The sequence below is a fragment of the Polypterus senegalus genome, chromosome 10 (genome assembly GCF_016835505.1).
Source record: "Polypterus senegalus isolate Bchr_013 chromosome 10, ASM1683550v1, whole genome shotgun sequence".
Classification (NCBI taxonomy): domain Eukaryota; kingdom Metazoa; phylum Chordata; class Cladistia; order Polypteriformes; family Polypteridae; genus Polypterus; species Polypterus senegalus.
Window position 1 is genome coordinate 19,131,215 of NC_053163.1, and position 14,268 is coordinate 19,145,482.

At 37.5% G+C, this 14,268-nt stretch overlaps 1 protein-coding gene across 1 annotated transcript; it reads right to left on the bottom strand.

The window, feature by feature from the left end:
• Positions 1-264: 264 nt before the first annotated feature.
• LOC120536887 lies at positions 265-13,877 on the bottom strand. The gene is made up of 6 exons (XM_039765427.1): positions 13,768-13,877; positions 13,087-13,277; positions 10,857-11,045; positions 9,897-9,996; positions 5,200-5,390; positions 265-763 (listed from the first exon to the last, which is right to left on the bottom strand). Exons 2-6 carry the CDS (start codon positions 13,189-13,191, stop codon positions 566-568), a joined length of 783 nt encoding a protein of 260 aa, XP_039621361.1. The 5' UTR covers positions 13,192-13,277; positions 13,768-13,877; the 3' UTR covers positions 265-565.
• Between the last annotated feature and the right edge of the window lie 391 nt (positions 13,878-14,268).

Consider the following 14,268-nt stretch of genomic DNA (forward strand, 5'->3'; position numbering starts at 1 on the left):
AAAATACTCACTTGCCTAATAATTGTGCACACAGTGTATAAGACAACCCAAAACCATGACAAGCACTTTGTGACAAATTTTTTGACATTAATAAGAGTAAATAATTTCTGTTGCCAACCTTACCACCATTACAACAATGAAGTACATATTTAAAAAGGATTCTCACACAACTGTGATATACATATTCTGATTTTATGAGAGGCGTCAGTAAGAAACAGAAGTAAATTAGATGTAGCATTTAGAAAACAAGTGATTTTAGGAGGTTAGGGCTGCTGCTTGGCGCATCGATTAGATGGAGAGCACTTTTATTAATGGAAATATTAAAGGAGATTTTAAAATTTCAAAATATTTTCGAAATGACAAGACCAGAAAAGAAGAAGCATATGTGACCAAAGTATGGCCACAGATCTGTTCAGTTTTGTGTGAGTAGAGTGAAAACGCTCTACTCTGATTTGAATCTGTACCTGTCTAAAAGTCACAATACATAAGCAGACACCAAATGTCCATAGCATGCATGGCTGGTGAAAGAGGAGTATAGCCATCACTGGATTTCCTCAGAAGGAGTTTATGTTACCTGAATGCACAGCAAGTGGTCTTCTGTTTGTGAGTAAGCTGGATGATCATGAATTTCTCTCTTGACAGTCTCAATCTTGTTCTTCAGGGACTCTTTGAGCAATTCATTATGTTGAAGAAAGTATTCAATGTGCTTTATGGCAGAACTGAACATCTCGTTATATTCCTTGACGTTTGTCTCTGGGGAGTCCTGAAAAGACAAACATGAGCGTTCTCTTCAATCAAGAGTGTAATAAAGTTCTTCTGCTATCATGAAATACTGAAGTTGTATTTATTTATGGCACAACTTACTGTTAAAAGATAATTTTCATGAAGATGAGAAAGACGTTTGATAACAGAATGGAATGGAGACAAATATGGTGGATGGTATCCTAAGAAACACATATTTCAGTCAAGCACACTACTCTGAACTTTCACCTTGAGCTCATCACATTCCAGACATTTCAGTGAATTCCAGGCACTGATGGTAACTCACAAACAAAACCAAATGTGCCACCAGCGAGCAAAGCATATTACAATTCAGACTTAGGAAAGGATATGAATGTTCCTTCCTTTATAATTCTGTATGCTTAATCTTCAGGAATTCCTTTGCAATGGTTTGTACATGAGTCAATATGGAAAGATACAGTAAGTCAACAGGCTTTTCTTAGTTGTCCTGAGGAAAGGTTAGTCAACGTGGATTACATCTTTCTGGGAGTCATTTAAAAAGACAATATAAAGATTCCTTTGGGAGATGAAGATTTCTCGACTTATATTAGACAATATTATCAATTAGTGAAACTGACCTTACTTCTTAATTTAATCTCAATTGAGATTTTGCCTGGCTGGCAGAGATTTAACAAGAGCAGAAGAGGAATCTTGATGGCATGGGATGAGAGTAGTGGCTGTCACTGGCCTGTGAGAGTGACAGATGTCTGCGTTAGTGCATGAACAGTTCCTCTGAACAACAGTTAGGAGATGCAGAGGACACTCAGTATGCCTTGTACTGTGACTGTAAGTTGTCTCTCAATGTCAATGCAGTACGGGCACCGCTAGACGGACGAGTGTAATTCCTGTCTGCTGACAGTTGACTGATTGATCCTGTGAGAGATGGGACTCTGCTGGCCAGGAGAGAGTAGACTATATGAGGCTATGTAGGCCTACTTTATTAAGGGCACAGCAGAGCTAAGTGGTGGTTTATAAAACACTTTTTATTAGATTGTTTTAATTTCCAAAATTAGTATTATAATACAGAAGCAATAATAAACAGTTATGCATATATTAAAGAACTAGCAAAATACCCGCACTTGGCGGAGAAGTAGTGTGTTAAAGAAGTAATGAAAAAGAAAAGGAAACATTTTGAAAATAACGTAACATGATTGTCAATGTAATTGTTTTGTCACTGTTATGAGTGTCGCTGTGATATATATATATATAGCAAAATACCCGCGCTTCACAGCGATGTCATGTGTTAAAGAAGTTATGAAAAGAAAAGGAAACATTTTAAAAATAATGTAACATGATTGTCAAAGTAATTGTTTTGTGTATTTGGCGGCAGCGTCACAAAGTTGTTTTCGCAGCTGCATCAGAAAATGTACCACAACGTCTGACACGCCTCCTTTTACTGTTTTCTCACAGCTTGGATTGCTGCTGTCATATACATACACACACACACACACATATATATATACACATACATACATACATACATACATACATACATATATATATATAGACATATATATATATAGACATATATATATATATAGATATATATATATACATATCTTCATATCTACATATCTATATACATATCTACATATACATATATATATATATATATACATACATACCTATCTACATCATATATTCACACACATACATACATACACACACAAATTATATATATGTGTGTATGTATGTGTGTGTGTGTGTGTGTGTATATATATATACACATACATATACTTGTGTGTATGTTTGTGTGTGTATAGGTTTGGTCACTGAGTGCAAGGGAAAAATAATAAATTATAGTCTATAAGTTATTAAACAGTAAAACATTAACGCTTTTAAGAAGTACAGGTACATTGAAATTACATTTTCTATGTGAACGCTCAAATTTGTGCCTCGCTCGATTGTGAATCGCCTTAATATTATTTTGCCGTGGTGTAGAAAAGGGGTCCCGTGTTTGCACTTGTCTGGGCTATAGCGCAGGGGAGGATGAAAAATTAAAAGTGCTCACTTTGACTTAAGGCAGAAGCGCAGTCAGCGTCTCAAAGGCCGGCACAGCTATGCACGCGCTGGCTGCTCGACTTTTGCTGGGCAGGAGACCCCAGTTTGCAGACACGCTCATGATATCAAAAGTCTCAGCCTTTGGAGGTCATTCATATATACTGTATATATATATATATATATAGCAAAATACCCGCCTGGCAGCGGAGAAGTAGTGTGTTAAAGAAGTAATGAAAAAGAAAAGGAAACATTTTAATAATAACGTAACATGATTGACATTGTCATGAGTGTTGCTGTCATATATATGCCTGCCTAAATAAGTCTCCCTCGCTTTGCTCTTACTTTTTTACCGTTCATTTAATCATGGCTAGTGGCGGAAAAATTATAAAATGGAAGGAGGATGGCTTTACCAAAACAATTATTGATGGCGAATCGATTATTCATAAAGCTTGAATTGGTGATCTGTTTTTCTGTGTTAACCTCAAATTTTTTCATACTTCTTCTCAAACTAAGGTGGTGCGAGGGTAAAATGAATCGGGATGCGCTGATCAATGTAATCCGTGTACCAGGAAATCATGCATTGACAAAAGCTCCCTTTGCTTGTAATGCAAAGTGTGATTAAATGCATTATTTTTAACGCTATGGAGCACATGCATCAAAGCTTCTCGGCTGTGCTTGTGCTAAGAAAAGGAAAGATTTTAAAAATAACGTAACTCGATTGTCAATGTAACCTTTTGTAAGTAGTGCCTGGAGGATTCAGTGTGTAGAAACTCTATAGAGACAGCGTGTGTATTAACTTGTGGATTTTTCTGTGAGTATTTGGTGGCAGTCTGAGGAATTTGCTTCGGAAGACGGCGTTAGCTGCGGAGCTCAGCTCAGAGCAAAATGAGGTGGGAGGGGAGATGATGACGTGACTCCCCCACCCGCCTTTAACTGTCAATCCCCACAAACACAGTCTCGAATTTGCATAAGCACACCCCTTCACCTACAATTTTAACTTAGTTACAAAGTGATCAAAACTCTCGCTTATATCCCGCCCCCTCTCATTAAACTTGTATCCCGCATTACCTGTGTGTATGTGAAACGCCAGCGTAGCCTGTCTATGAACTTAATTTAAAGTTTAGGTTTACACCTTGCTTTCTTTCCGAGCTGGCAACACTCATGAATATATGGTAGTATATGTCACTCGCCGCTTCTTATTGTTTCGCTGCCTTCTCAATTATATAATGCATGTTTTCTTAAGCGCTTTTTGAGGTCTTCCTGGTTTTCTACGTACTGCGTGATTACGGGAGGCGTGATGATGTCACACAAACTCCCCACGGTGTTGAAGCTCATCTCCATTACAGTAAATGGAGAAAACTGCTTCCAGTTATGACCATTACGCGTAGAATTTCGATATAAAACCTGCCCAACTTTTGTAAGGAAGCTGTAAGGAATGAACCTGCCAAATTTCAGCCTTCCACCCACACGGGAAGTTGGAGAATTAGTGATGAGTCAGTGAGTGAGTCAGTGAGTGAATGAGGGCTTTGCCTTTTATTAGTATAGATTAGTTCAAAACAAACAGAGGATGTTAAGATTCATTAATCTTAGTCAACATTTAAACCCTCAGGATTCCCTAAAAGGTAGTAACTGAATCCTGAAAAAAGATTTGCTTTTTAATTGGAAGGCTGTTATAGAGGACGATGGAGAGTGTGTAGGGGATGGCCACGCCAAATGGCAGGTAGGGGGAAATGTCTTTCTTCTTCATTTTTAAAATCTCCACTTCTCCAGGATTTTCATTGAATGCTCTAAGCAAACTCACACCATTTATAAAATCAGGAGCAAAATGTTAGTGCAATTTAGTGGATGAATATATTGAAGATATATAGTTTTATATAATTAAGTGCAAACTCTTTTAACCAACATACGAAATACTCTTTTACTTTACTTTTGTTGTTTCAGATCTGCATTGGTTACATACACAAATATAACAGGCGTATTCAAGCTTTCCTCTTTCAGATTTGTACAATTCAAAGAACTCTTTGGTTTTCCTGCTCACCTTCTTCTCCTTAGAGCAGTTCTGGGGTGCACAGGCCATAGTGGTTCATTTTGGAGATAATTCATATTCATGTTTGTGCTTATTTTTTTCCTCACGCTCAAGTTGAGTGGAACTGGTCCCTAAGGTTAACATTTTCAGATTTGTAAAAATCTGACATTATGCTTTCATTTATTTTAATTTTCTCATTCTGTTCAGTGAGTCTGCCCCCCCCCAGCACGTCTACATTTCATATTCACAAAGAGGTGGGTGCTTTGTCTTATTTGTTTATTAGTATTTGTCTTATTTTTCTGATTTGTTAGTAAAGTGGACCTCAACATTACAAGCTCTGGTTTTCTTCTGTTGTTTGAATGAAGTGTTACAGATAACAGCTTTCTACTTACTTCTGCTTCTTTGGGAGTCCGTCCAGTCATAATGCTTTGACCACCTGAAGTCTCCTCACTTACAGTTGTCCCGCTCTCGTGTCCGCATGTAGCATGTGGTTCCATTTGTGTCAGACCACTTGTGGGGGCAGACTGAGATGAAAGCTGTAAATCTTGTTGTGTTTTTATGTCCAAATCATCTGGATTTTTATCTGTGCCAAGTAAAAATAAAAAATGTTTCCGTTATTTTAACACTAACACATTTACAGACGTTATGCCAAACTATGTTAACATTACTAGAGTTGGCCTGATGCAATCAGGTAATGAGAGATAAATGAAAATGTAGAAACAAGATTCTGACTTTTTACATTACTTATCATTCTGTTTTAACTCCTGTAAGGATGAAGCAATCTAAACCAAAAAAATACGCTCTATACTTTGACATATGTGTAATCGATTGCATTGCATGCGATGCTGGAAGTGGTTTCTGTTTTCTGCAAGACACATTTCAACGTGGCGCTCCATGTTCCTAAATATATCAGCAAACGTCTCAGAGGGAAAAGCAGTAATTTCACAATGGATGGTTTCCTTCAAATCTTCAAAGGCTTGTTCCGATTCTTTTCCTTTGAGCAAACCCCAAAGGAAGAAGTCTGGTGGCGTTAGATCCAGCGACCATGGTACCCAAGGCCCCTTTGAAATTACCCTGTTGCTGAAGAAAGACTCAATTTCTGTCATGCTGCTTGCCGATGTGTGACACGTTGCTCCATCTTACTGGAAGTAACCTTCCGTTAAGTCACGATCATCCAGTTGATTCTGACATCGCTTAAACCAGTGGTTCTCAACCTGTGGGACGGGCCCCCCTAGGGGCACGAAGTAACAAAAACAGGGGCGAAGATGTGAAAAAAAGAAAACAAGAATCGAAAATATGAAAAATACATCTATTGAAACCAAAACAAATTAACTTAAACTACATTCTGATACTAGAAAAATAAATATAGAGTTAGATAAATGTCGAAAAAAGTTAAGTAGGTATAATAAAATATACATCTAGGATATATCATTAATTAAAAAAGATCAAATTGATATTAGTGGGCTCCTTTCAAAAAAACGCGATTATAACTGTTATGAAAACTCGGGTTGCAAATACGTAAAGGTTGAGAAACGCTGGCTTAAACAAATTGGTGACCCAATATGTTTGCACCATGAAGACGCACTGCTCAATTCTGTACACCACCATTCTGATGAGAAGTCGAGTGACTGAGTGAAGGGGCACGGGCGCTATGCACCCAGAAGTTTCAAACAGAGGTTAAACATCGCAACAGCTGTCTGGTGCCTACCTCATTGCTCCGATGTTGGGACATTCCAACTTGTTTGCAGCTCCATATACTGAGAAGCACATTGCACCTTGTTTCATTCAGATTGCTTTATCCTAGCGAGAGTTATTACAGAATATTCGGGGCCTCTTTTGAGTGAATCTCCCTGTATGACTTGGTCTTTTGGAGGTGGGTTGAGTATCTGTCCCACTTTGCGATTGTGGGCACATTAATTATTCTTGTTGACACTACTCTATGTTGTAATGTATGCTGACACCTGATGGTGTTTGCTATTGTTATTGTGCTAGGATTAAATCCTACATATAATAATTAAAAACTGATTCTTTCTTCTTTTTACAGCAGCAAGTTGTTTTCACATTGTAATCAAAGTTGAAAAATACAGTAACTATGTAATACTGTGATTTAGGAGCATAGTTTTTCCTAAAATACTTATTGCATACATAGATGTTCTAAGCGAGGAAATCAGATACGTCTTTCAGGCTTTCAGGCAGCTGTGACAATCTGAAGACTATTAGATAAGAGCTGGTGCAGTGTTAGGTTACAGCATGTAGAGGAAAATAATGAAAGAAGGTGCCATCCTGGTGGAAGAGAGTGAAATCCATTGGTGAGGAGAATACAAAAATAACTCACTGAATGAGCTAAGATGGTACGATAGACTTTAAATCATACGCAATGCTGGTCACTGGAAAGTGTGAGTATTAAAGCTTGTCAGAGTCTCATAGAGCCAGAAGACACCTGGCACAGAAGGAATAAATCATAACGGCACAGATGTAATGTCTACTCTGTGGAAAGTGAAATGGCAACATCAAAGATGAAAATGCAATCGTTCTATTGGTTGTCTTTGCCAGTACATATGTATATATTATATTATACTAGCCATCCCTCACGGCTTCACCCGTGTAGTTGAGAAACAGGACAAAATTTAAAAATCAATAAATAAACAGCTATTGCTAGTTAAGTGGAGGCAAGGTCCGTTCCAAAACATGGTGTGAGATAGAGCGATTCGAACGGAGGCTGACACATGAGTGATGAGGGTCCTGCTCGGCGCTCCCTCCTGATGTCACACTTCCTCCTCCACATTGGCACATAGCCTCTAACTCGGATTAGCACAAATATATTGTTCCTGCAAGCGAACTATGGTTCTTAGCGTGATGAGAGAAGTTGCAAAATCAACAGGAATGATCAAGCAAATTCTAGAAAAAAACCCGATCTAAAATCGTTAAGTAGTTCTTTCATTCTCTAGTTAAGCGACGGTAATGTACACACCGAGGCTGGAGTGTGAGTAAGGACGGTCCAGCACCCCTCCCCTCGGCCCACTGCGTGTTTCTCAGATTTGCGCAAATAAATCGCCATCAAAACCAAACTATTCTTAGCGAATTGAGAGAAGTCGCAAAATTAAAAAAAAACGATCTAAACCTGTTGAGTAGTTCTCTCGTGAAAAGCCGACAGACATTCATACAGACAGAGGTTGGATTTTTTATATATTTAGAGATTAGATTAGATTAAAAGTGAAAGCTTCATTTTAAAGCAAGTTAAATATATCCTTTCCTTTCTACCCTATTTGTCTGGTCTTAATATCTCCACCACGGTTACTTGGGAGGAATATGCACAGGTTTAAAGAATGAGGTGCAATTTAAGAAGAACACATTCCCAGGTAGAATCATCCTCCTTTGAATAAAATCAGTAAGGGATAAACAAAATCAATCATGTAAGGTAGTAAAAAATTGGGATGCATGGAGAATCGCTTTATAATTGTACTGAATCAAGAAGTGTCTCAGGGGTCACCACCTCTATTCTGTACTACCCTTGTTTGGTGCACAGTGAGACAACCATAGTTAGTTTGTGATGTTTAATTATAAGAGCTTAATGCAATTAACATGACAAACAATAGCATAAAAAAATGACAATGGGAAGTCTATAATAAGCCTGAATTTCATTTTTCATCAGCATGAAACATGCTTCCATAGTTCAGATAGACTAAATAATAATAATTAAGGTAAAAATTACAGAGGCAAATAAATAGACAGCAAAAGTGCCAGTTAGTACAAATGTCATTCCTTTGCTGTACTTTTATGAGCGCTGAGTTAATTTACTGGACATTTCATGCAGATACAGAATGAAATAAGTATAGTCAGTCTCATCAGCTGTCATGAAACCCGTCCTTTCCAAGTTGTTGTAGCTGAGGGGGTCTATTTCAAAAAGTTGTCATCCCTTTTCTGGTAGTTTCTTGCTTTGGTCAAACAGCTGTTTTGCTCTGGGCAAGGAAATTTCTGTTTAATTTCAGACTGTTGTTCTTTCACTTTCCTATTGCTTACTACAGTCTTCCTCATGTGATATTTCTCTTCCAATAACATTGCTTTACTGTGACAACCTTGGACGTCACGTTTATCATCCACAAGCTCACCTCTGTCAGTCCTAAGTGCTGTCCCCCCTGCAGTCTTCACTCCGTGAAATAATATGCCACAATCACATGAAAATACAGCTTTGGCAAACAAAGCACTAATGACAAACAGAAATCAGAAATCAAGCAATATATTATGGTGTTGTGCCCTAATTTCAATTTCTTGACAAAGTACTTTAATGTAGTAACAAAATTTAACGAAATGTTATAATATGCAATAAAAATCTTTTTAATATTGTCTGATTGTGTAAAATACACATCCTTTTCTAAACATAGTAATACACGTTTCCTGCTACATTTTAACCCTCTGTCATTTAAAATTCTGCCCCCGAACTTGATCAGCAGCAAAGTTTGAATAAAAAATACACACAGTCAGGTAAAGCTGAACTTAAAGAACACCAAACAACCCATATTCTTAAAAGTGCCCCCCACCAAAAAAAATCAGACATTCTCCATCTGAGGTGGACTGTAACATAGTAGAAGCTAAAGCTGACATATGTAAAAACATGGATGTGTTGGTCTTGTCTCATAGCTTTTTAACTTGTCTGACTGCACTATTCACTCAAAGTGCTGGCCATATTAGAATCACCATTCAACTTAAACTGAAGGTCTTTGGGAAAGACAGAGAAAGACAAACACAAATATTTGAAAATCCCTCACAATCACATCTAGGCCCAGAATTCAGACCAATGACGTTGAATTCATAAAGCAGCAGTGCTAACCCAGCTTTACAGAGCCATCTCAAAGTGACGTATGAACTTTAGAACTTATGTGACCATTACTGCAGTTCAGTTTCATGAAGCGCCTCTACATCTGCTCACATATTCAACTTGTTGAAATCACAGCTTTTATCAGATTTGCTCTTACAGGTGACTCCAGCATATTTCATATGAACACCATATCCTAGTGCTTAAAAATAAATGAGATAATGAGAACAAGGAGGAAGATGGTGTGAACTTAGATTCTGCATTGTTTCCACTCACCTTGCAGTATCTTCTCAAACTTTATCTGTATCTTCTTTACATCACCCAGATTTTTTGAAAGAGACTCAAGTAAGAAATTTATGAAATAATCAAAGGCAACCTACAGCAAGAATAGAAAAAAGTAACATTAGAGAATTTCAAACATTAAAATGTTTTGTAAAACACTGTACTGAACTAACCCAGGATATCTGTCTGAAACATTAGCTGAAAACTGCTCAGTGATGAAGACAACCTCCAGTGTATCATCTGCTTTATGACCGAGGCAAGGAAGTCTTAGTAATAGGTATTGATGTGTAAAAGAAATGTTATGGAAGACCACTGGAAAACCTGAAGTAAAAAATATAAAGTGGAATAAAACCTGAGAGAGACTTAAGATAAATCTAGGAGGCACTGATAGGGTTGGCCAAACAAGAAGTATGAGACAACCCAAAAACCATGACAAGCACCTTGTGACAATTCATTTTTACATTAATAAGAGTAAATAATTTGTGTTGCCAACCTTACTACCATTACAACAATAAAGTACATATTTGAAAAGGATTCTCAAGCTACTGTGATATCCATATTCTGATTTTATGAGAGGCATCAGTAAAAAACAGAAGTAAATTAGATGTAGCATTTAGAAAACAAGTGATTTTAGGAGGTTAGGGCTGCTGCTTGGCGCATCGATTAGATGGAGAGCACTTTTATTAATGGAAATATTGAAGAAGATTTTAAACTTTCAAATTATTTTTGGAATGATAAGAGAAGACTAGAAAAGAAGAAGCATATGTGACCAAAGTATGGGCACAGATCTGTTCAGTTTTGTGTGAGTACATTGAAAAAGCTCTACTCTGATTTGAATCTGTACCTGTCTAAAAGCCACAATACATAAGCAGACACCAACTGTCCATAGCATTCATGGCTGGCGAAAGAGAAGCAGAGCTATCACTGGATTTCCTCAGAAGTAGTTTATGTTACCTGCATAAAATACAACAAGCGTTTTGTCAGTGGATCACCAGACCAATCACGGATTTCTTCCTTGGCGCTCTCAATCTCGTTCTTCAGGCTCTCTTTGAACCCATGAGTGTGTTGATACACATGTTCAATGTGCTTTTTGGCAGAACTGAACATCTCGTCATATTCCTTGATGTCTGTCTCTGGGGAGTCCTGACAAGACAAACAATAAGCATTCTCTTCATTCACGAGTGTAATAAAGTCCTTCTGCTGTCATGAAATACTGCAGTTGTACTTATTTATGGCACAACTTACTGTTAAAAGATAATTTTCATGAGGATGAGAAAGACGTTTGATAACAGAATGGAATGGAGACAAATATGGTGGATGGTATCCTAAGAAACATGTATTTAGGTCAAGCATACTACTCTGAACTTTCACCTTGAGCTCATCACATTCCAGACATTTCATTGAATTCCAGGCACTGATGGTAACTCACAAACAAAACCAAATCTGCCACCAGCGAGCAAAGCATATTACAATTCAGACTTAGGAAAGGATGTGAATGTTCCTTCCTTTATAATTCTGTATGCTTAATCTTGAAGAGGTAAATATTACCATAATACGCTGAACATCATCATCTTTCTTTTTATTCTCGCTGTCTGCCTTCAGGAATTCCTTTGCAATGGTTTGTACATGAGTCAATATGGAAAGATAAGTCAACAGGCTTTTCTTAGTTGTCCTGAGGAAAGGTTAGTCAACGTGGATTACATCTTTCTGGGAGTCATTTAAAAAGACAATATAAAGATTCCTTTGGGAGATGAAGATTTCTCGACTTATATTACACAATATTATCAATTAGTGAAACTGACCTTACTTCCTAATTTTCTCTCAATTGAGATTTTGCCTGGCTGGCAGAGATTTAACAAGAGCAGAAGAAGAATCTTGATGGCATGGGATGAGAGTAGTGGCTGTCACTGGCCTGTGAGAGTGACAGATGTCTGCGTTAGTGCATGGACAGTTGCTCTGAACAACAGATAGGAGATGCAGAGGACACTCAGTACGCCTTGTACTGTGACTGTAAGTTGTCTCTCAATGTCAATGCAGTACGGGCACAGCTAGACGGACGAGTGTAATTCCTGTCTGCTGACAGTTGACTGATTGATCCTGTGAGAGATGGGACTCTGCTGGCCAGGAGAGAGTAGGCTGTATGGGGTTATGTAGGCCTACTTTATTAAGGGCACAGCAGAGCTAAGTGGTGGTTTATAAAACACTTTTTTATTAGATTGTTTTAATTTCCAAAAATTAGTATTATAATACAGAAGCAATAATAAACAGTTATGCATATATTAAAGAATTAGTTCAAAACAAATTATTACCTGTTCAAAAAGTCACAGAGGATGTTAAGATTCATTAATCTTAGTCAACATTTAAACCCTCAGGATTCCCTAAAAGGTAGTAACTGAATCCTGAAAAAAGATTTGCTTTTTAATTGAAAGGCTGTTATAGAGGACGATGGAGAGTGTGTAGGGGATGGCCACGCCAAATGGCAGGTAGGAGCAAATGTCTTTCTTCTTCATTTTTTAATATCTCCACTTCTCCAGGATTTTCATTGAATGCTCTAAGCAAACTCACACCATTTATAAAATCAGGAGCAAAATGTTAGTGCAATTTAGTGGATGAATATATTGAAGATATATAGTTTTATATAATTAAGTGCAAACTCTTTTAACCAACATACGAAATACTCTGTTACTTTACTTTTGTTGTTTCAGATCTGCATTGGTTACATACACAAATATAACAGGCGTATTCAAGCTTTCCTCTTTCAGATTTGTACAATTCAAAGAACTCTTTGGTTTTCCTGCTCACCTTCTTCTCCTTAGAGCAGTTCTGGGGTGCACAGGCCATAGTGGTTCATTTTGGAGATAATTCATATTCATGTTTGTGCTTATTTTTCTTTCCTCATGCTCAAGTTGAGTAGGACTGGTCCCTAAGGTTAACATTTTCAGATTTGTAAAAATCTGACATTATGCTTTCATTTATTTTAATTTTCTCATTCTGTTCAGTGAGTCTGCCCCCCCCCAGCACGTCTACATTTCATATTCACAAAGAGGTGGGTGCTTTGTCTTATTTGTTTATTAGTATTTGTCTTATTTTTCTGATTTGTTAGTAAAGTGGACCTCAAAATTACAAGCTCTGGTTTTCTTCTGTTGTTTGAATGAAGTGTTACAGATAACAGCTTTCTACTTACTTCTGCTTCTTTGGGAGTCCGTCCAGTCATAATGCTTTGACCACCTGAAGTCTCCTCACTTACAGTTGTCCCGCTCTCGTGTCCGCATGTAGCATGTGGTTCCATTTGTGTCAGACCACTTGTGGGGGCAGACTGAGATGAAAGCTGTAAATCTTGTTGTGTTTTTATGTCCAAATCATCTGGATTTTTATCTGTGCCAAGTAAAAATAAAAAATGTTTCCGTTATTTTAACACTAACACATTTACAGACGTTATGCCAAACTATGTTAACATTACTAGAGTTGGCCTGATGCAATCAGGTAATGAGAGATAAATGAAAATGTAGAAACAAGATTCTGACTTTTTACATTACTTATCATTCTGTTTTAACTCCTGTAAGGATGAAGCAATCTAAACCAAAAAAATACGCTCTATACTTTGACATATGTGTAATCGATTGCATTGCATGCGATGCTGGAAGTGGTTTCTGTTTTCTGCAAGACACATTTCGACGTGGCGCTCCATGTTCCTAAATATATCAGCAAGCGTCTCAGAGGGAAAAGCAATAATTTCACAATGGATGGTTTCCTTCAAATCTTCAAAGGCTTGTTCCGATTCTTTTCCTTTGAGCAAACCCCAAAGGAAGAAGTCTGGTGGCGTCAGATCCAGCGACCATGGTACCCAAGGCCCCTTTGAAATTACCCTGTTGCTGAAGAAAGACTCAATTTCTGTCATGCTGCTTGCCGATGTGTGACACGTTGCTCCATCTTACTGGAAGTAACCTTCCGTTAAGTCACGATCATCCAGTTGATTCTGACATCGCTTAAACCAGTGGTTCTCAACCTGTGGGGCGGGCCCCTAGGGGCACGAAGTAACAAAAACAGGGGCGCGAAGATGTGAAAAAAGAAAACAAGAATCAAAAATATGAAAAATACATCTATTGAAACCAAAACAAATTAAATTAAACTACATTCTGATACTAGAAAAATAAATATAGAGTTAGATAAATGTCGACAAAAATTAAGAAGGTATAATAAAATATACATCTAGGATATATCATTAATTAAAAAAGATCAAATTGATATTAGTGGGCTCCTTTCAAAAAACCCGATTATAACTGTTATGAAAACTCGGGTTGCAAATACGTAAAGGTTGAGAAACGCTGGCTTAAACAAATTGGTGACCCAATATGTTTGCACCATG

Coding starts and splice junctions, on each gene's coding strand:
- LOC120536887 (XM_039765427.1), bottom strand. CDS start 13,191: ATGGAACCACATGCTACATGCGGACACGAGAGCGGGACAACTGTAAGT. Junction 11,046..13,086: donor GGACTCCCAAAGAAGCAGAA/GTAAGTAGAAAG, acceptor TTGTCTTGTCAG/GACTCCCCAGAGACAGACAT. Junction 9,997..10,856: donor GCTTGTTGTATTTTATGCAG/GTAACATAAACT, acceptor TTCTTGCTGTAG/GTTGCCTTTGATTATTTCAT.